At 40.8% G+C, this 22,283-nt stretch overlaps 2 protein-coding genes and 1 long non-coding RNA gene across 3 annotated transcripts; 1 reads left to right on the top strand and 2 right to left on the bottom strand.

Annotated features, from left to right (window-relative positions):
* Positions 1-32: 32 nt before the first annotated feature.
* On the top strand, positions 33-22,279 carry LOC121332024 (C-type lectin domain family 2 member B-like). Its single transcript, XM_041397002.1, has 11 exons — positions 33-86; positions 433-526; positions 3,108-3,155; positions 16,429-16,520; positions 18,079-18,226; positions 18,402-18,450; positions 19,101-19,195; positions 20,137-20,235; positions 20,926-21,098; positions 21,446-21,552; positions 21,996-22,279. Exons 7-11 carry the CDS (start codon positions 19,138-19,140, stop codon positions 22,207-22,209), a joined length of 651 nt encoding a protein of 216 aa, XP_041252936.1. The 5' UTR covers positions 33-86; positions 433-526; positions 3,108-3,155; positions 16,429-16,520; positions 18,079-18,226; positions 18,402-18,450; positions 19,101-19,137; the 3' UTR covers positions 22,210-22,279.
* On the bottom strand, positions 11,494-17,756 carry LOC121332022 (killer cell lectin-like receptor subfamily B member 1B allele B). The gene is made up of 6 exons (XM_041397001.1): positions 16,586-17,756; positions 15,805-15,903; positions 15,348-15,488; positions 14,748-14,902; positions 14,416-14,525; positions 11,494-13,997 (listed from the first exon to the last, which is right to left on the bottom strand). The coding sequence occupies exons 1-6, from the start codon at positions 16,653-16,655 to the stop codon at positions 13,829-13,831; spliced, it is 744 nt and encodes a 247-aa protein (XP_041252935.1). The 5' UTR covers positions 16,656-17,756; the 3' UTR covers positions 11,494-13,828.
* On the bottom strand, positions 19,813-21,967 carry LOC121332026. The gene is made up of 2 exons (XR_005952102.1): positions 21,551-21,967; positions 19,813-20,439 (listed from the first exon to the last, which is right to left on the bottom strand). It is a non-coding gene; the product is annotated as an uncharacterized LOC121332026 (long non-coding RNA).
* Positions 22,280-22,283: the final 4 nt, after the last annotated feature.

The raw sequence follows: 22,283 nt of genomic DNA, 5'->3' as shown, positions 1-22,283 counted from the left end.
CAGCGGGCTGGGCGGGGCGGGCCCTGCCGCCGCTCCGCCTCCGCCCCGGCTCCTCCCCTGAGCCGGAGCTGCCGTGGCCCGTGCCCGTGAGTGCTGCGCTCTTCACTGTCTCTGGCCGTGCCGCTGCCCCTGTACTGTGCCGTCGCCTGTCCCCATGCCTTTCCCTGATCCTGCCTTTTCCGTGCCGCTGGAAGGCCGCTCACCTTCCTGCAGGCTGCCACACGGCAAAATACCACGCGCGCGTGTGTGTGTGTGTGTTCGTGTATGTACGGTCCTTCAGGCCTAAGAGCTGCTGGGGTGCTGTCTGGGGTGTTTTTATAGCTTCGCTCTCGTCCGGGAATAATGAGGCCATACCTTTGTGGTAGCACCCTGTAAAGATTAAAATGTGCCCTCGTTGTAGCCCTACTGTTTACCCATGGATTGGCTATTTAGCTCCAAACAGGAGGCGCTGGCTGATTCTTTGGGAGTCGCAGGTGTAAAGTCTGCAAGAAAAATACGCCAGGAAAACTTTAGATTAAATGGAAAGGTAGGTGACCTGTTGCTGTGTGTTGTTTGTATAACAAAGGGATTACTGCTGTGGCCAAAGGGATAATACTAGCATGTTGGTCACAATAGTTCTCATCAGATAAAAGAGAAAAAAAATTATGTTTTTTAAGTCAATCATTCTCTTGTAATCAAATGTTTCTGTGTAATGCTAAAGCCTATGAAATTTAGTCCCTGTTACACGGGATTATAAAAGCCAAAAATACAAAATGAGAGAACTCCCAGTGATAGCTCTTAACCTGACATTTTGAGATTATCAGTAATAAAGGGCAGTGAGTCTGTTCTGAGATAGGGTCCTGCAGACTTGGACAGGTGTCTATGCCTAAGACTGGACCAAGGAGTTTCATGTGGAAGTACCCTTTTCTTAAGGTTACATTTCCTAGTGTGTTTCTGGCTGAGAAACCAACATATATCTCAGTTTGTGCATCCTGGGTCAACACAAAAAGGCAGAATGAATGCTTTCCTCCTGTTACTCCTCTCTTGTCTCATAACGTGTCCTTTGAAAGGATGTCTTTGGTTTGTTGTATGTCTTGGGATAGAAACTGATGTCTCAAGTCTTGTATAAGATGTAATTCAGGTGTAATCTTATTTCTCTTTACAAGTGATAAGTTATTCTTGTTTCACATGTATCTCAGCATGATAAGATGCATTATTAGGCCCATTCCTCAAACAGAACTTCACATTTCTTTGAGATTTTATGATCTGGAACTTTGACATAAGTGGTAGTGAGAGGTCATCTCCCACATGGACAGTTCTTACCTAGTATCAGTAATATTAATAGTCTATATGAGGGTAATTTTAAGTTATTTTGATTCAGATATGATTACTCTGGGATCAGTATGACATCCTAATTATAATATGGCTATCATCTGTTAAGGTTTCTGTGTGTGTAGAAGACATATGATGTAAATGAAGATCTAAATAAATGATGGACAAGTGGTTTTGATGCCCTTTTACATGTCACTCAAACACCTGGAACTGATGATGAGAGGAGTCTCACTTACTGTACTTACTTACCTTACTGTATGTTACTGTATGTTAATGTATGTTGTGTTTGAAAATTGCTTTTTAAAAAATGGTGTAAGACAGCATGCCTGTGTCAACTGACAAGCAAGCCCATGCTGAAGCCATTTGCAAAACGGGTATCCAAGAAATTTAGAACAGTATATTTCTTATCTATTTGACCCAAAGTCTTCTTGATTGTTTTTCAAATTACTCTTGCTACCTGTGTGCTTCTCTAAAATTGTTTACATCTGGCTTGCAAGAGGCTTTTCTTTGAGTAGCATGATGGCTCTTCCTTTCTGCTCTGGTTGTCCTTGACACAAGTGGAAAACTACACATGGAAACTAAAGTATTATTAAGGCTTTTTCCCTGTCTCAAGGCAAACACAACTCTGAACACATGACTCTTCGATCTCTATGTAATAAAACCCCACAAATATGTTATGACCAGAAGTGAGAAATATAACCCACTTCCAAAGAGTAATTTCTTAGATGTTTACTTAATGCTAAGTAATTCACATGAAGTAGGTCTTGTTAGATAAGTTCATCTTTTGTCTTACCACACATTAGGGATTTTTTGTGCCTGTGACCTTCATTAGTAGGTGTTGACAAACAGTGAAGTAGCACATTTTCCTGGAGGAGACATGGCTTAAGTCAGCCCTCTTTAAAAAAGACTATTGCTAAAATATTGTCTGAAAGCACTGCTGTCATTTGAAGGACATTGATGCCTTAAAAAAAAAAAAAAGCAGCAAATATTGATAAAACAAGAGGAATGCAGCTGAATGCATCTTCTCTAAATAGGTAGAATGTCTGACATTTGTGCCCAAATAAAATCAGTGGTAAAATTCCAATTTACTTCAAAGGGGTCAGAATTTCACTCCAAGGTGTGCAAAGAGTATTTGAAAAAGCCATGATTCTTTGTAGCAAAATCGACAAGAGCTAAAGGCAGACAAATGCGTTTGAATTTGTTTCTTAAAAGGTATTTCACAGGTGATATCTTAACTGATTTTGTTTTTATAAGATATTCAAACACACTCTACGTAATACACAGAAACATAAAGGAAAGCTTCCTTCTATTTTCTCATTTGCCTATAATCTCTGTGGAAAATTACTGTCCTTTAAGGTATTTAGAGTTACGGCTTTTAATCTTTTAATTTGGGATGTATCCTATAGCATTGGTCAAGAATTCAAGTGTTTTTCAAACATATATTTCCTAATTGTATTTGTGGGTCTTCTGATTTACAGTTCAAAGAACTGGACTCAGCATACTGTAAACCTGAATTTTTTTCCCTACAAATTACAGGCTGTTCTGAAGTTGATGCCTATATGAATGAATATGAAATTTCAGCTTTGTTTTTTCCAAAACATTGCATAACTTTAAAAATGTAAATCACATCCCAAAGTACACAGTAATATATAATATTAGCTAAGTTATTTGCTCAGTGGCGGCTTGGCAAAAAATACAAGAATTATTTTGAATAGGTATTAAAGTGTTCCTGTGAATGCTGGTTTGTTTAATGAGTGTTATAATTAATTTATTTGCTTCTTACTGTTTTCCCAAAGATGTTTGAAGGTGCTTTAGATCCTGCTGCAGAAAGCAAAATACAGAAAGTAAGTATGGTATTTGAATAGGTGATAATTAAAATTGAAAAAAGTAGATCCATGTATTCACATAATGAGTCTGTTTCTCTGACTGCCTTTCCAGAGTACATGACCTGGTACACGTTGGTCCCCCTTTATGTTGCACTTATGTGAGCCATTTGAATGTCAGCCTTTATAAGCAAGCTCCCCTCAAATCAATTACAGGATTTTTCCATTCTTACGACAGGCTGTGTTCTGACACCTAGTGTGACACACGAGGCTAACCTGACACTGCTTTTTATTTTTCTATCAGCAATTTGGCATTTTGAAGTCTCTGACAAGTCATGTCACATTTAATGGTTAGGGAGTCATTTAAAAGCCAAAATCTATTGCTTGTAGGGGGATGTGGGAGAGAAAAAAAATTACCTATAACAGTGGCCGGTCTGTATTCTGTTTTGCCATTGCTAGTATTGACTTTCAATAGTCAGTCATACCTACAGAAGCACATTTTGTTAAAATACTTTCATCCCATAGCTTTAATTCTCTTGGAATTCCTTAATCTTAAAAAGGTTTCAGGTTTTTGTCCTTCTGGAGCAAGCCATTCCTGTAAAATCAACAGAAGCTCAAGCAGAAGCCACTGACTGTCCCATTGTCCTGATGGATTGTAAATCCATCAGGTGTCAACCACAGAGACTGTCCTGATATTACTTTTATGTGTGTATCTGTTCTAGCAATAATGATAATAATGTTAGAACTAATACTTAAGGAACTGAAGTAGAAAGTAGCTCTGTCTCCTTTCTCATCTATCATTTATCCATTCTTCTCATTCCTTTGCTGATCTTCCTCCATTCCTTTCTGTATGTGCAGCTTTTGATTACAGTCCCGGGTGTATTCTATCATTCAGCCACCCTGCTATAGTTTATTTTTCATCTCTCACTTAATGTAATTAAATTTGAATTAACTCACCTTGTGTCTTCAGGTAATAAGCAAGTAAATATTTTTTCCACAGGCAAGTAAATATTTTTCCATGTGCTAATTGATTTGATACTGTAAAGGATATTAGTATCAGGATACTAAGGATACTAGTGTTATGTCATGCCCCCTAGCTTTCTTTCCCTTTTAAATTTAAGGACCTCCTCCACTGGTATTTCTTTCTACTCCATAATTTCTTGTATATTGTGGGTACACACTTGAGTAGAAAAAAAATTATTTTCTGATTTGAATAATTTGAATAATTTTAATTATTTGTTAGGATCAGTCATGATGCTTTAGTTTCTTCATACTAATTTTCTTGTTTCTGATTGCAGTCTAGTTTTCTGGTTACATTCAACCAGAACACAAAAATGTAAAGTTCATCTTGTTAGATAGTCATCTTCAGGCTTCATATTGTGTGTTCTTGTAAGATGGGAAAAAGCCAAATGGACACAGGGTGGCAGATGAGTGCTATTGTTGAGCTCACTGATTATAGAGCATCATGTATGTTCTAAAACTGCAGGCTATTTACTAAAATCAGTTATTTTTCTGTTACAGCAAATTAAAAATATACTCTATGTTCCTCGTGTAACAAACGTTTCTTGTGCAGTTGGTATTTATTTTTCAAGATATTTTGCTTCAGATAGTCATCTTTCCCTTTCCTTTTTGCTTTATGCTTTGAAGAGTTGCTGATATATTAAAGGGTAATTTGTGATATTATTTCTTGTTCAAAAACATCAGTGATACTGGAGAAGGATGCAAAAAGTAAATTGAGATAATCTATATTATCTCTGTATAAAAGCCTAAACACGGGGGAAAAAAGTGGGTGATCTGGCTTAGTACAGAGAGTGCTCATTTTCTTGTATGATTACATTAATGCAAGCTTTGTGGGTATCAGGCTGTCAGATAACTAGGTGTAGTATATAAAGCCTGTTTGTCCCCTGGGCATAGCATATTTTTTCTGTGTGTCAGGACAGAAAAGACTGATAAGTAATACCTTTAAAAGGAATGAGACTCAAAATTTTAAGTAATGCCAAAGGATTTAATAATATCATCAGCATATTATGGCCCTTTAGAATATCAGTTCTTTATTCTGCATAGAACTGACATATCCTTAATCCATCAAATGTCATCTGTTTTCATTCTTGTTGTTTGGCTCTGCAAAAATAGGCAGCTTTGAGATTTGGCTTACTTAGTGTCCTGTGGGGTATACTATCTTCTTTCAATTTTATAAATTTAAAAGATATTGACAAAAGCAAAGTGTATTCCTCACAAGAGGAACCAGTGCCTGCCTGTGTCCTTGGTTCAGCAGAAGTCAGACCTCATATGGCAGAATTTAGTATTGCCTTATTTTCAGAATATCAAAAGGTCACAAAAGTTGTTCTTGGTTCTTGTAAAGCTGGGGTCCATTAGAAAGGCATAAAAGCAGTGTGACTAAAAGAGATGAAACTTTGAATACAATCAAACATGGTAGTCTCATTATTGACTTCTACTGAAAATTGTCAGCCTTGTAGCATGGTTTGCAGGGTTTGTTTTTCCTCTGATTGGAAGTGAACATATCTCCACTTCTGTAAAGAACCTGTCCAAGTGAAGGCAGCAGCAGCTTTTATAGCAGAATATCCATTGTGGCCATCTTAGTGTCACACCTCAGGAAGGCAAAACCCCTGCTATAGTTTCTAAGCCAGGTACTTGACAGTGTGTCATATAGCTTGCCTCCTGTGCTGGGAACTTAGGAAAGTATATTCTTTCTCAAGAGTGCTGTATGGAGCAGCACTGACCTCCTTTACTCAGAACACAGTTAATAGGCTTCTGAAGGAAGAAAAGAACTAAAGACAAGTGTGGTGTAGGGCTTGACAAGACTTTGCCATGGTAACCCAGGACAATTCATCTCCCTCATCCAAGTATGTACAATCCCAGGCACATCATATCTGGTCATGGTAATCTGGGTTATCTTACTTCTTCCGGTCCACAAATGCAGAGTCCCACATATGCTTTATGTTATAAAATATAAAGCATATTTTATCTTGCGAAAGTAACCAGGACAGCTTGCTTCCTCCATCATCTTCACTCAGCTTTGCACAGGAACCAGCGTGATGACCAGCTGCCATTCTTAGAATTCAGACAAAAGCAGTGAGATCCCTAGGGAACAAAACAGAACTTTGCACATATGTGTAAGTCAAGCCAGTTAATCAGTGCAACTTTTATTATCTGCCCCTGCAGTGCTGTCCTTTGAGCTGTACTCCCATGGAGTTCCACTGGTCCCCGATTCGATTAGGGTTTGTGTACTGGTAATGCCATGCTTTCACCAAAGCCAAAGTTGCTGAGTGTTGTGCCTTGTCCTTGAAAGACTAGCATCACTAAGCATGGATACTTACACCCTCATTTTGTAGGAAACTGCTTGCATGCTGTATGATTTGTTGGCCGAATTACACAATGTTCATTTACTACATGCTGGCTCTCTGGAGGAAATACATATTGAAAATTATGGTGATTGTCTTTCAACACTACTTTGTGAGGACATATCTGCTGAACAAACTTTAGAATATTGTGATTTCATACAATTTTTTTTTTTTTTTATTCCTGCAATAGGCAGATTAGAATATTTAATTCTCTTCCCTGTGTGAGACAACTTCTAATTGTACTGATGTTCTGGTTTGAAAGCAAAACCAGTGAGAGACTCAAGTCAAAAATACAATTTATTAGGAAAAGGGAAAAGGAAAACCAAAATACATGCAATAATACCAAAGAAATACCACTGACAAAGTCAGAATACAACCTAACACCCTGTTGGTCAGGGTGTTGGTAGCAGTCCCATGATCCTGTAGAAAGGGTGTAGTCTTCCTCTGAAGATCCAGTGGAAAAGACAGCCATTCCTCCAGGAATCCAGTGGACTGACTGTTCTGTCCCAAATCCCAGACTATATCCAGGTGGGGATATTTAGCTCCTCCCCCCTCATCATGTGGAGCATCTCACAATGGGCTGTTATCATTCTGTGAGTCATGTGGTGGGTCCATTAAACAGAAATGGCCCCTGGAGGGAGTTATCTCTGAGTCATGCAGCAAAGCATTGGTGGGCCCATTAACAGGAGATAAGGAAAAAACAATGCCCCTCCTGGTTCAACAGCTCTTGAGGATGGAAATAGAATACATCTTTATATTATAACCTAGGACAACTGAAAACACTGAGAAATCAAGGTCAAGATTTAGTAATCTGTGTATAAAAATATGCCTTATACATATTTTATAAAATATGCACTAGCACGACATCCTCTATCACAGCTCTGGACATTCTGTACAACATAAATAAGTAGTCTGCCTTCAAGTCTTGTGGTTGTGTCCATCGCCAACATACTTTGATTTTTCTTTGATGCTTTCAAAGTTAGTGACAACATCAAACTCCAGGACTGCTCTGCTAAACCAAATCTTTCAAAACCAGTGCAAACATAAATGGTTTCCCAACCTCTTATCCTCTTCATTTCAGAAAACAAAGTAATCAGCTGCAGCAAAGTAAGAGTTCTAGGGATATAGTGAATAAGCCATTTTCTGGAGATGTAGTTATTCTTTTAGTCAAGCAGGCAGAAAACCCCTGATATTGTTGTGTTCTTTCCTATATACAAATACAGGACCAAATGGTTTGGGCTTGCTGTATTTCTGTGGTTTTGTTTGCTGTGGCTCTCAGGAATGCAAACGAAAATGTTCCCTGAAAACAGAGGAGGACAGTATGCTGAAAAGTAGCTGCTGTCTTAAACATTTTCAACATCAAACAATTCTTAATCCTGCTGAATATGTGCCATTCCTGTACCATGCTTCCTAGGCCCACTAATGTTCCAACTACCACCTGCTTCTGAAAGCATCACTATGCGCAAGACGAGCAGCATTCTGTCAAGAACATTCACTCATTCATTCACAAGTGTAAATTTCTGAAGTTTTCATTGCACAGCAATGACAGTTCCATATAACAACCCTGACAGCTATTTTTAATAGGCGTCTCTTTCTTCTTATGCGCAGTAGGGGATGACTGCGCATTTTGTGATGGGTGTACAGGGGACTTTCTGTTCCCAGAATGCAAGCTGACTCCTGCCTGTTGTCGTATGGATAGAGAATTAGTGATGACACTAATTCTCCTTATTTTCCAGTAAGTTGCCTGAAACTGGTGCCTATCACACTTGTCTGAAGAAGGAAGGACTGCAGTGGTAGTGGCAATTTTGTGTGGACTGGAGTTTGACTGTCTCTTTGATCCTCTTGAGCAGAGGGGAATGCTCCTGTGCACTTTTGAATGTAGAAGTGCTGAGAGAATGTCCCTGTTAGGATACAGGCTATCCTAACAATTAAATTTGTTAGTCACACACTGAAGGCCGGTAGAAGATCTAATAACAAAACATTATGTTTAGCTATATACCTTCATCCAAAGATGGTGTGAAAGGTCCAGTCACTTAAAAGATTTTCAAGATTCTTTGTACCAGTGGCCTTTGGGGATGCCAGATTTCTGTCCATTTTCTTTATCTCATGTACATGCCTTGTTTTTTTTCACTTTGCCTGTTCTCACTCTTTTCCTGAGGGTCTTTTATTTTTGTATTTTTGTAAGGCTTCCCACAGCCTATTCTTTCTAGGTTTCATTGTTTCCAGAAGGAGCAACAGCAGCCTAGAATAATTATATTTTCATACTTCTCACTACATTATGGATTAGATTGTGCAAAAGAAACAATGAAACAGATTTGTTTTATAAATACTATATTGAGTATTATATTATTAAAATAATATTTTATTAATATTATATTTTTTATTATTAACATGAGTGTATTTCAGCATACAATAACTTTGAACAAGGAGGGTCATCTTTCCTGTGGAGTCAGTTTTGCACTAATTAATTCAGAAGGTTCTTGTGCTTACTCTACAAACTAGTAATGGCATTATTTCACATCACAATATCAGATTATGTATAAATTGCAAGTATAGAAATACTAGACTTAAAAAAATCTTAACTGTTAATGAAGTTCTGCCTAATACAGGAATACCTTCCATACATTTGGAATAGAAATTTAGAAATATATGCTCACGTTAACCAAACATTACATTGTGCAATTCTTTAACTTGGTCCTTAAGAACCTGATGAAGACAAAGAAGGTGGTGACATGTTTGTAAAGGAGCAGGTGATTTGGGGGTACCCTCAAACTAGCTTAGATCCAGAGGGAGAAATGGTAGCATCACCTCATTTCTGTGGCTGGGTCTGGGCCAGCCAGATGCTGCACTCAAATTACTAATATGTCATCGTATTTCCTTCCAGATATACCTTATTTCTTTCCTTCTTTATCACTACTGCTTATTTTATTCTCTTTGCATAATGGTAGGGGCAAATGAAGTTTGAAGGTACTGTACCATGATTTCCCTATCATTCTTATAGAAAAAAGAGAAGATTCTAGAAATGCACAATTCAAAGTCTAAGTGAACAGATGTTATTGTTGTCAGGCATCATTAGTGTCTTTACAGTATTTTTCATGGCATTACCTGCCTTGAAAGGCAAATCTGAATTTCTTTTTCACATCACTTTCCCAAGTGTCCTTTGGGTTAACCCAGTACACCACTGTACAAAAGGAGCTGCTACTTACACAGTAAAGAACTGTATTTATTTTTTGTAGATCAAGGGTTTCTTCTCCCTTTCTTCACAATACTGTCTTTATGAGGAAGTGTCAAAGTCACTACCAAGTGTCTGGGTCAGTGCCTCAAGCATGTTGTTGGAACATGCTGGCCTTATGCATGTTCCCCTTCTGGTACAGTTTATACCAATTAAGAGAGCAGACTAAAATCAAAGTGCTGCTTTTGAAAGGAAAACTCCTTTGCCACTATTATTTGCTGGTGAATTTGGTGCCAGGCTTCTTTAGCTAAAGTGCCTTCTTTAGTCACTTCTGATTATGCAGTTTCAATGGAGATCTTGAAGTGTTCTGATTATAAGAGTGACGCATATGCAGTGATTAACAGTTGTTATCAAAGGAATAGCACCAAAAATAGAGTTCTGCACGCAGACAACTATTGGAGAGCTTCCACTTCAGTACAGAAGGAAAAATTAGGTAAGCATTTATGGTAAGGATAAAGATCTGGTTACAATTTTTACAACCTATTACAGAGTCTACTTTTCCTATTGCATTTGTGTCATAGACAAATTTCTGGTGAAAATCAGGTTAATGAGTTAGGAATATTTAGGAAAGGAAAAGATATTCCTGAATATCAAATTCAGAAGATACATTTAGATACATTAAAAATATTTTTTCTTTTTAACCTTCTCCTTTTATTTTAGACATAAACCAATCTGTTCATTTCAGTATTTAGTAAGGATTTAATGAGCAGGTTTTTTCATATTTTTGAGCTAGTCCTTCTGCTTTCTTCCAAAATCTCTGGGCCTGTTTGCACTTATTGACAGGCTGAGGCATCTGGTGGTATGGCAGTTATTTGTCAGTCCCCCTGGTTCTACTTGGATCAATCAAATTCTTTTTTTAATCATTGAAGTTAGTGGAAAGGGTTTCTGGGGTTTCATCTGTAAGCCTTTTGAGTTTAGCCAGTGGGGTGTTCCATCTGAATGTTTCAAAGCACTAAAAATTACTAGGACAGTGTTCTTCTGACCATTTACCTGACATATATATAGAGAAGAACATATCTCAGATGATCAGTATTTCCAGTCTAAAATGATAGCTAACTAGATTAACTTGGCTTTGCCTAAGTCCTGGTCTTGTATTCCTCAGTATGCATGTTTTACCAACCCTATATTTAAGAGTCATGTGTATTTTAAGTGCTACCACAATATGTTGAGCTGTGATGAATTACATTCTTTAAATCCAGCCATGGAGAATCATTAAATCCTTCAGCTTGAGATGGATTCCTGGAGGCCACTTAGTTGAAACCCCCGTTAACGCAGGTGCAGTTAGAGTAAACTGCTTGAGGCCTTGTGTGATTGAGTTTTGAATATTTCCAAGGACAGAGAATTCATAGCCACTCTGGGCTGACCACCACCATAGTAAAAAAAATTATTCCCTCCATCTAATTAAAAGTTACACCATTTATTCTTGCCCTTCCACAAAGTATCTCTGAAAAAAAACCTGGCTGAATCTTCCCTATATCCTCACATTAGATAGTCATAGACAACCACCCAATCTCAGAATAACAGAATTGTTTCTATTGGAAAACATTTAATGAAACCAACCCCCCTGCTTGTTGTGATAAGGCACGAAATGATGACACAGACACTGCTGCTCTCGAGGGGAACAAAAAAGAAGAAGAAGAACCTTTATTTTCTGACTCCAACATTAATAGTTTTCCCAAGGTGACAGTGGATTGGAGGGTGACAGTGCCACCTCTCCAATGCCACTGGACAGACCAAGGGTCCATCAATTCTCTCCACCTCCATGAAAGAATGCAAAACATAGGTTATTTACAGAACTGTGTGTGAGAAAGTTTGTTGAAAGAATGTAAACATCAGAAGGCTTAACAAAGTCTTACAAAATCAGGGCGACACCTGCTCACACAGGGTTAGCTAGAACTTGTTGCTCAAGATCAGGCCCAGCTGCTCATTGAATGTCTTATAACCTTTCTGGGCAACGTTTGACCCGCCTCACAGTAGAACAGTGTTTTCTTGCGTTCAGATGGAATTCCATTGTTTTTAATTTGTGCCCATTGCCCCTTGTCTTTGAGCACCACTGAAAAGAGCCTGGCATTGTACCTTTCGTTCCAACCCCTCAGGTATTTAAGCATGTGGGTAAAACACCCCCCAAGCCTCTCTTCTCCAGGCTGAGCAGTCTTAGCTCTTTCAGGCTTTCCTCATATGGAAGACGTTCCAGTCCCCTAGTCATCTTTGTAGTCTTTCACTGTCCAGTAAGTCCATCTAGTTCTTGAATTGGGGAGCTCATAGTTGAACACAGTGCTCCATGTGTGGCTTTAGTGATGAGTAGAGATAAAAGACCACCTTCCCTCCACACTGATTTCAATTCCCTCCCTAGTATGCCTAGGAGGCTTTGGCTGCCTTCGCCATCAGCTTGCATCACTGGCTCATGATCAGCTTGTTGTTCACCAAAACCCTCAAATCCTTTTCTGCAGGGCAGTTCTTTAGTCAGCCAGGCCACAACATGTAACAGTGCTATCTGTTATTTCTCCCCAGCTGTTCTGTGAGTCTGTTAGGGCAGCCAGTGTCACAAGTCTTACTGAAGTTGAGGTAAACAACTTCTACTGTTCTCCCATCATCCATCAAAACAGTTACATCATCCACATTGTGGAAAGTTATCAGGTTAGTCAAGCATGGCTTCCTCTTCACAAATCCATATTGACTATTCCTGATTACTATGTTGTCCTTCGCCTGTTTGGAAAAATGGCTTCTAGGATTAGTTGTTCCCTTATCTTCCTAGAGATTGTGGTGAAGCTGCTCTGCCTGTAGTACCCTTGATGTTTCCTGTTGCCATTCTTGAAGAAAGAAGTAATACTTTCTTTCCTCCACTCTTCAGGAATCTTTCCCAGTTGCCATGACATTTCAGAGGTAATAAAGAGTGGACTTGCAGTGGCATCATGCAGCTTCCTCAGCATTTGTGGGTCCAACCTCTTATGCTTCATGAGCTTATATATGTACAGTTTGTTTAAGCTCTCTTTAATCTGTTTTTCCTTTCGTGGAGGGCTAGGCATGTTCCAAACTTTCCTCTGTTTTCTGGGGCTTGGGATTCCTCAAGGTCAGTTTTACTAGAAAGCATGGAGGCAAAGAAGGTATTGAATATCTCAGACTTTTCCATATTCTTTCTTATTGGCACCTCTACCCCATCCAGGAAGAGTTTACATTTTCCCTAGCTGTCCTTTTATTCCTTTTGCTGTTTGCTACAGCTACACATACAATTCTCTTTTGTTCCCCTTCATGTACAGAAATGTTGCTAGATTCAACTCCAGACTGGCTCTGGCTTTCCTGGTGCTATCAAAACAGCTCTGTACTCCTCTTGCATAATCTGTCCCAACTTTCACTCCTGTGTGTTAGGAGCAGCATACTTGTTCCAGTCTCCAGCTGCCTTTCATTTCCTACCTGATGTGATGGAGTTTTTTGATCTTGTAGGAGTTGATTTGGTTGATATTCTTGAATATCAACCAAATCTCACAGAATCCCGCTTCCCCTTCCCCTTCCCCTCCCTCCAAATTTGGAGCTGAAGAAAACCTCTCCAAAACAACAACAACAAATAAGCCCAAAACAATGAAAAAACAACAACAACAACAACAACAGAAAAAACAACTCAGAAGAAAAATAAACCCTTCCAGATCCTTAAAACTTGAGCAAAACCCAGCTGCCTGCATCTACCCGGTTGCCTGCATCAGTGTGGTGACACTCTCAGCTGTACCTGTTGAGATGCGTACTGGTAATATCTGTCAGTCACAAAAGCTTTTTTGAGTTGAAATTTGCAATGTTTATATATGAACTTTGCATGATGTGCCACCTGTGCTCTTGCCTGTGTTATTTTAATAAATTGAAGCAAACCAGTTTGATAAATTTTTATTGGTGCCACAGCTCTATCAACACTGTGCCTGAGGCATGAGCCTTTCTGATCCTCGAGCTCAGAGGTTCATCTGTGCTCCCAAAATTGGTCTTGATCCTCATGGTAAGAGGATTTGCAAACCCTGAAATCTCCTGCAAAGCTGTAACTGTGAGGATGGGGCTATTTCATCCCAAATATTGGCAGCAAGTGTCTTGTGGGATGGGCATTTTAGGGTGTGTGTTTATCAGATGGAGGCATCCCTTCTCTTTCCATCTTCTGCTGTCACAGAGCAGAGCAGGAAAGGCCTTTTTTTGCAAACCCACTTGTGTTCAGCATCACATCTATTAACTTCAAAGTCCTTGGCTCTCAGTGTCCCACACCCTTCATCCATCTCGTGCAGAGAGGTGCCAAGCCTGTAAAACAAATATTGTATTGTATTGCTGAAGAGGAGGAAACTCTCCAAATCTTGCAGATAGCGGGGGAGGGGGGGGGGGAAGGTTTCTGCCCTTTTCCTGCACCATTTCACCATGCACGCATCATTTCTTGCTGGAGGGTGACCAGATTTGAGGAGAGTTGCTGTACCTGCAGTAAGATCTGCAAGGAGCATGTGTGGAGCATGAAAAGCCATGGTATTGCATGGGTCTGGTGGGAGCTGTGGGGTTACTGTGCTCCGGTGCACTTCCCCAACCTTTGTTCTACGGAACTTTGCTGGGGGGGAATATGAGACTCTTGCTTAAACTCCAACATCTTGAAGAGATAGGTCAGGGCATGAACTCCATTTGAAATGGAACAAAGCTGCTGTTTACACCAACAGACTATGGATACACTCACATTTTGGGGTTGAAAGGTGTGTTGTCTACCCATCTCCACACCTTCTGATGTGACCTTAATCCAATCCACACTGGTGGTGGGCTCTTGCCTGTAACAGTCTTGATGTGCTCCTGGAAAATCAGAAGTGACCAGTTGCTCCCAAAATCTCTCTGGAGGGTTTCACAGTAATCAAATTCACAGAGTAAACCTGACTCCCAAATTCATGAGACATTAATTTCCCTCATACTTTGAATTTTTCCCCAAACCCTCCTGTTGATAGGCACTTTTTTCCCCCAGCCCACCTAAAAATCAGGACTTTTGTATCCTTTTTTAGCTGCCTTCTTCTTATTTACCTTTTCTTTCTTGTCCTGGAGCACCACCAGTTGGGAGTCCTGGTTCTCACAGCTTTTCATGCCTTGAGTCCAGTTTCCCAATTCCTCAGAAAGCCAGTAGCATCTTTCCCCATGGAGCTGCCAGTCCTGGGGACACAGCTTGGAGCCAGCATAGGCTGATGTGGAGAAAAAGCCATGAGACACTCCAAAGGGTTCAGGTTATTTCCCAGCCACCAGCTGAAGGTACTGAGGGATTCCCCATCCCACACCCCAGCTCTTTCCCCATTGCTGAGTTTTTTTACCTCAGTGTGGTTTTACCAGCCACTGGAGAGAAGGAAGGTTACTGCGGCGGGGTGACCACAAGGACATTATTGGCCGGTGGAGGTGGAGCAAGAGGGGCAAGGAATCTGCTCCCTAGGGCTGATGCTGCTCCTCCATGGAGGACGGATCAGCAAAAATTGCATGGAAAAGAGGATTCTTCCTTGCAAGACTCCTCTTTGCCAAATAACTTGTGATTTCACAACTCTAAGGGTCTAAGGATCTCTCTTCTTCTAGTAGAAGACCACCACAAAGGTCTCACCTAAACATCTCCCAGCACAGTCAGACGGGAAGGGGGATTACCTGTGGGGCTGTCCCCTCGGGGCTTGCAGAAATACCGCACCAGGGATGAAAACATGCACTGCTCCCCCTGGTTCCTTCCCTGGATCCCACTGTCTAGCTGTGGAATGCTTGTCACCGCTGGCTGTGGGGAGCCCTGAAAGACTTGGAACAGTAATGTGGGGTGAGAAGCTGCAGCCATTTGGGGACAAAAACCACAAACCCCACAAAACTGGGATTAATTTTCTTATACAGTTGCTTAAGCCAGCCTGAAAAACATGGCTTGTATTCTTCACCCTTGTTTGATAGCTATGGGTATAATCCATGTTTACTCGGAATGGGCTTATTCTTGATGGGTGGTGTTGCATCTCTACAGGACCACCTTGCCCCCTCCGAAGACTGAAATGCTGAAATAAACCCCAGTTTCCCCTCCCTGGCTGCTCACTGGAGTGTGAGATGTAGATAAGAGCTGGTTACTCACCCTGCACACTCAGCACCACCACCAGGACCAGCAGGATGAGTTGCCCCAGCCCCCCAGCTATGAGAAGGAGCCTGTGCCACCACGGACAGAAGGCAGGTGCTGAAAGAGGCCACATTTGCTTTAAAAAAATGAAAGATGAAAAAACTGGGGGTTTGGAGGAAAAAAAAAGAAAAAGCCCCTCTGTCAAGCTGGTGAGTTTGAGCAGAAGTTGAGCAGAAGTTTAAAGCTTCTTTTCTTCCTCCAAAGAAGTAAATCACCACTAATGCGGTCTAGGGTGAGGGTAGTTTCTCAGGTGGAGGAGGGGCTGCAGAAGCCTCAGGAGCATCCTTGGGCACCCAATGATGGATCCTGGGGGATGGGAGACCATCTGAAATTGGCTTAATTTAGAGTTCCTGGTAGAGCTGGGAGTTGGTGAGACAAAGGTCATTCCAGCTCTCATCTCCACCAGGATTCCAGACAGGATCTCAGCAGCTTTCTTTCCCATCCAGGTGCGTTGGCTCATGTTGGGTGTCTTGGCACCCATTTTGCCTCCAGGAGAAGAGTCTCAGAAGCAAAATGGCTTCCAGATATCTGTCACACTCTCCCACCCCTTCCTTTCTCTTATTCCCCCTCTTTTCAAGCCAGGATCGTACCTTAGAAGACATTTAACCCACAACAATGTTCTCCATGATCTTGGAAACCTCAACATGGAGATGAAGAAGCAAGCAAATCTAAAAGTAAGCAAAACCAAAAATCTTCCCAAAACTTGAAACAAGCATTTTCTCCCCAAAATAGGACTTACCACGATGTTTCTCAGCAGAAGAACCATCCCCAAGATGCCTTAAATCTGCATAAACTATTTCCCCAGCCATGGTTGCTCAGAAGGTCCCAGGGGCAGCCCAAAAGTGACACTGTCCTTGGACAACCCCTTGCCTTGTGAACTACTCACTCACATCTGCATCTGGCTCCAGGAAATGGTATTGGCTGGGGCTTTTATCTGCTTTTTAGTTTGTACATATGTACATACATATATATTTATGTATGTATTCTACACACTACCCTTGTAAATGGAAGGTGGTGAGGAAATGGGTGTCCTGCAGCCAGGAAGAGGCGGCATACCTGGAGGTGTAGAAACATCTGTGAGTTTGGTGGTTGTGCTAAATATCTGTGAAAGCAGAATTAATAAATAATCATTTCAAAAAACCTTTAAATAAACCTTTTGACTGTGAAGTTGAAACATGTTGGGAGGTGGTCAGTGTGGCCACAGGCAGGAGGAGAGGAGACAGGTGACATTTGGTGTTTCTTCCCCAAAATATGGGCTGGGAGTGACTTGAAATGCCTGTTGCTCCATGTGACTTATTCTGTTGGTTTTGACACAATATTTGGCCTCTGTTTTATCCTGGGGCAAAGAGATCCAGTGTGGTCAAGGGTTGCCCAGCTCCTGCCAAGGAAGGTAAGAATCTGGATTTCCTAGTGGCTGCTAATGAAATTTATTTTGTTACTTTATTTTATGCTGACTTTTTCACCTGCAAACCCATCCTCCTACTCCTAATGTACCCTTTTACACCATCTAGACCTATGTTTCCTCCAGGTTTGAGACTCTTTGACTACTGCTTGGAACAACCACCAATTTCCAGCCTACAGTAATCTTTTCCCCTCACTTTTCTTAGGGTTTTTTTGGTGTTAATCCCAGGTTTTAGTCAGTGCCACAATATCCCAATGCAACACCTTTTTACAGAGGCAAAAACTATGGTTTTTTCCTCAGTCACCAAAAAAAACCCCAAAAAACCCAAGAAAAATGCAGAAATTTGCCCCAATACCTACCAGCAGCCAGAAATAGGGTAAATAAGAGGATAAATCCAAAGGTCCCAGTAGGAAAAGCACTGTGTTATTTTGAAATTATTTTAAAATTTTTAGTTAAAGTAAAAAATACTTTTATTTCAAATTTGTGTTTATGTACTTCTTATTTTTATATTTTTATTGTCTCATGTTTATTTTTTTTTCATTTTTTTTTTTGTTCCCCCCCCCCCCCCTCCCGTCTTTTCTTTGTCACAGAAAGTTTCTGTGGTGAGCTGCTATCAGCCAGCCTTCCTGCCCTCTGCAAAGGCAGCTGCTCCAGTGGCGTGTGACCAGTGATTACAAAAAACCCCTAAAAAATACAAAATAAATTAGGTCTTAGGGTAAAACCTGCAGCTGGGTAGCTTAATTGCAAGAACACTTATTTTTTTTTTTTATATTTTTATAGTAAAAACCCTTATAAAACAGGCTGAAGGGAACTGTACTTCTCCCTTGTAGAATCCCTGAACGCTGTTCTGGGGTGCCCTGACAGCATGGAACAGAGTGATCTCCAGCAGTGTTTCCTCCAACTGCACACTAAAAAAAGCATTTTTGGACAATTCATCTCCCTAGCTGAGAAAAAATTCCGGAAGTGCTGGAAAAGAAGGTGAAGTGCTGCTGGGTAGAATGGAGGGGAGCCCCTGGTTCTGTGGGTGGGCAGGTGGCCCTGGGCAGGCAGCCCCTTCCTCTCTGCCCTTGAGGAGGCACAGGAAAATCCCTAAGAATACAATAAAATAAACCAAAACAACATTCTTTTTAAAATACTTTGTTTCTCTTCACAGGAGCAGGTTGTGCCTCAGCATTGGGCTTGTTCCCACTGAGCAGACACAGGTGACAGGGTTTGGGAGCTCAGGGGAGGTGGTCTTCAATTTTGACTGGAAGAGAGAATTTCAATTGCAGGGAGAAGTTTTTAATTGCAGGAGAAAATTTTAATTCAGGGGATGTTAATAGGGGAAGATTATTTTAAATAGGGGGAGAAAACTTTAATTTAGGGGACAAACCCCTTAATATTGGAGAGAAAATATTAACTGAAAAGAAGATATTAATCGTGGGGAGAAGGTGCTAATTGGGGGAAAAACTTTAATGGGGAGAAAAGTTTACAGGGAGGAAAGTTTAATTACTGCAGAAAATTTTAACTGCAGGGAGAAAATGTTACCTGAGGAGACTTTAATTTTAATTTTTAAGATTTTAATTGGTGGAGAAAACTAATTTGGGATGAAAGTGTGATTGTGGGAAGAAAACTTGACATACAGGGAGAAAATTTTAACTGAGGGGAGAAAAGTATAATTAGGCAGATAAAACTAATTGGGGGGAGAGGAAATTTTAATTGCAGGAACAAGATTTTAATTGTGTGGGAAAACATCAGGTGGGGGGAAAAGTTTAAATACGGTGCAGGGAGAAAATTCTAAATTGTGAGAAAATTTTAATTGAGCATGGAGAGCCTTTGTGACACCTCTGATAGATGAAACTTTGCTTGGCAGGTGAGGCAAGAGCACCTATAGAGGTGGAACCCCAAAAATGGAGGAAATAAGAGTTTATTCCGGATTTTTGGGCATGGAAAGGAACAAACGGGCAGGTAACTGTAAGACAATGAACTGTAGAATCACTGGGTTTGGGTTTTATTTTGATACTTCTGTAATTTGAGAACTAAACCCAGCTGAAGTAAGATTGTAGTGGGGAAAAAGCTTTTTCTGACACTTCCCTTGAGGGAAAATTTTTGTCACTCAGCAGATAGAATTTTTGCTCTAAACAGACCAATTTCAGACATGATGGGTTATTCTAACATAGCGTTAACCTTTCCTGAGGCTCTTGAGGAACTGATTGTTTTAGGCATATTTTTGCCCCCACAAATATTCAAATTTTTTTGTTGATTTTTCATTTGTTGATTTAATTTTTTTTAATATAACACTTTAAAAAAATTTATATTTGGCATATTTGGCTTTTGACTTACTTTGTAATATTTTTTCCAGGAAGAAGAGGGGAGAGGAGGGTTTTTCACATGACATTTGGTTCATATGATGGGAATTAAGAAGGAAAATCTTAAACAAAAAATGGGGGAAGTCCTACTGGATGAAAACACTAAGATTTTTGTATAAAAGCCCTAGGAAAGAGAATTTTCTTTGCACATGGTGAAGGGAAAGTGTGTATTCTGGATCACAAGATACAGAAATGGAGGCACCATGACCCAAAGTGTCTTAGTTTAGGTGGAGAAAAAAACTCCACTGAACTTTAATAATGAAGTAAATCCCAGACATTAAAGCAAATTTTTAATTATGGTACAATTAATGAGTTTTTATCTGGAGCTAGGTAGGAAACTGTTCCCCAAAGAGCTCCCATAAACAAAAAATAGCTAATTTTGTTCTGCATGAAGAAGAATATTTGGTATTTCTCACTCAAAATGACACCAAGTTCACTGGCATTGGCTTGAGACCAACCCTTGATGATCTTGGCATGGCCTGTAGCGTGTTGCTGTCCTGGGAGCCCTCGCAGAGGCACTGAAGGTCTGTTCTCCTGCAGGTCACAGCATGGAGATGAAGCCGGAGGCACTTGTCGCCTGCCAGGTGACTCTGGCAGTGCTTTTCACAACTCTATTCATCACAGCCATCGCTTTTGCAGGTGAATGTCGAAGTTTTAGTCTCACAGGTAACTTCTCTGAGATATTTTGGGTTGTGTTTGTGACAGATTTATTTCCATGTTCCTTCGGAAGACAAAGCCCACCGAAGCTGCTGTTCTCTCTGGGAGAAGAACGTTTCAGAGCGGTCTTTGTACAGAAGAACAAACCCATCCCCACGGTGTGGGAGCTGATGTCATCGAGAAACCCTTAGAAAATCAACAGGAAGAGCCATTTCAGAATACAGTCACACAGAAATATTGTTTTCAGAGAAGAAGGGGCCAGGAGATGTTGGCATGAGTCCCACCAAGTCAAGAAGGCTGCAGGAATAAGAGGACTTCTTCCTTGTCATTTTCACTACTTTTGCATTAATGACAGAGAGCAACACCCAAGGGCATGTTTAGGGATGGGGCTACTCTGAAACTCCTCTTTAAAATGTGTTTTTTTGAAGTCTACCACCCTATTTCCTTCTTTGAAGGTGCAGCACCTGTATTTCTTGTCCAACATCACAAGCTGGGCCATGATTTGAGTTTATTTTCTCACAGGATCTCTCCCGGTATCTTAATTTTTCTCTTTGCCTACAGTTGAAGCAGATGCAAGACTTTTGGAAGCCGTGGGGTGGAGAATGATCTCCCCACCCCAGAGAGGCAAGGGGAAAGTGCTGCTCATTAATGTTGTTCTGTTTTTAATGACAGTGCAAGCTTTTCAGCCTCATGCCCAGCCCTGCTTTCAGTGCCCCTTTGACTGGATCAGGTACAGAGGAAAATGCTACTATTTTTCTGAGGTTGAGGGGAACTGGACATCCAGCCACGACAACTGCTCAGCACTTGGTGCTTCCTTGGCCATGCTGGACAGCACGGAGGACTTGGTAAGGAGACATGAGGATTTGCTTGGCATGGGGGAAAAACCCAAAAGCACTGTATTTGAAACCTTTTAGTTTCTTTGACTGCTCTTCCAGGATCTTTTTTGAAGATCTGGGGTGAGAAGTTGGGGAAAAGGCCTTGAGGGTATGTCATCATGGGTATCTTCAAATTCCTCACCAAAGCAAACTGCTGCAAGGACTGTAGGAATAAACCCCTGTTTCTAGATGACACTTTTTCGTAGCAGATTGAAATGTTCAAGCCCCAAAGAAGCCCTAAATCAGCATAAGCAACTGGTGAAATTGACGGTTTTGGTTGGAAGAAGGTAAAAATCTTTCCTTTTCCCCTCTTTCAGAGTTTTGTGATGAGATACAAAGGCATCTCAGAGCATTGGATTGGCCTTTTGCGGGAGAATGAGCAGCAGCCATGGCAATGGGTGAACCGCTCACCTCTATCTCACCTGTGAGTCCATGTTTTTCATTATTATGTTGTTGGTTGGTGTTTCCTCAGCTGCAAAATGTGCATTTCTTCTTGTACTTGAGGTACTTCCAGAGGTAGCAGTGGGACAATGTTTGGGAAGGGCAACATTGCATCTGGAACTGGTATTTGTTTTCCCCTTTGACCTAAAAGATGGGAGTGGTGCAATTGCTGAGAAAATCCTAAGTTTGCATTTTTTATTTTAAGTTTGTTTCTCTCTTGCAAAGCTTTGGGTTTCATATTAGAAATAGATCAGCATCAGTGTTGGCATATTGATACTGAATTAGTTCTATTCCTATAAAAGGAATATGTGCATGTTGGTGCCCATGAGGATGCCTGGGAACTGAAGCTGAGAAAAACGTATGTGTGGCTTTTCTCCTTTTTCCTGCTGCTCCATCTGAAATGGGTTATGTCCTCTGTACTTCTAGGTTTTGGATCCGTGGTGGTGGGCTCTGTGCATACCTGGATGACAATGGGCTCAGCTCCTCCCACTGCAGTACTGAGAGGAGCTGGATTTGTAATAAACATGAGCTGCAGAGCTCAGGCAGGGGCAACAGAATGAGACGGCCTCCAAACCTCTGTGTCAGCTCCTTGGGTGCTGCAGGGAGGCCTTCTCACTCCCAGATATCTGGTGCACCATAGGGACATGAAAGAAAATCTTAAAAAGATTTTTAAATCCCTGGGCAAGGGGTTATTGGGGTTTCCAGGGGCCAACA

The sequence above is a fragment of the Onychostruthus taczanowskii genome, unplaced genomic scaffold, assembly GCF_017590055.1.
Source record: "Onychostruthus taczanowskii isolate IOZ18803 unplaced genomic scaffold, ASM1759005v1 scaffold133, whole genome shotgun sequence".
Classification (NCBI taxonomy): domain Eukaryota; kingdom Metazoa; phylum Chordata; class Aves; order Passeriformes; family Passeridae; genus Onychostruthus; species Onychostruthus taczanowskii.
The sequence above is the reverse complement of the archived record's forward strand: the minus strand, read 5'-3'. Positions and strand labels throughout refer to the sequence as shown.

What these genes read in the sequence shown, in the direction of transcription:
- LOC121332024 (XM_041397002.1), top strand. Translation starts at nt 19,138, where the DNA reads ATGGAGGAAATAAGAGTTTATTCCGGATTTTTGGGCATGGAAAGGAAC. An exon ending in TGGACAGCACGGAGGACTTG is followed by an intron (nt 21,099 to 21,445) that starts GTAAGGAGACAT and finishes CCCCTCTTTCAG; the next exon opens with AGTTTTGTGATGAGATACAA. An exon ending in CGCTCACCTCTATCTCACCT is followed by an intron (nt 21,553 to 21,995) that starts GTGAGTCCATGT and finishes CTGTACTTCTAG; the next exon opens with GTTTTGGATCCGTGGTGGTG.
- LOC121332022 (XM_041397001.1), bottom strand. Translation starts at nt 16,655, where the DNA reads ATGGCTGGGGAAATAGTTTATGCAGATTTAAGGCATCTTGGGGATGGT. An exon ending in TTCTGCTGAGAAACATCGTG is followed by an intron (nt 15,904 to 16,585) that starts GTAAGTCCTATT and finishes GGCCTCTTTCAG; the next exon opens with CACCTGCCTTCTGTCCGTGG. An exon ending in ACACCTTTCAACCCCAAAAT is followed by an intron (nt 13,998 to 14,415) that starts GTGAGTGTATCC and finishes TTTGTTTTACAG; the next exon opens with GCTTGGCACCTCTCTGCACG.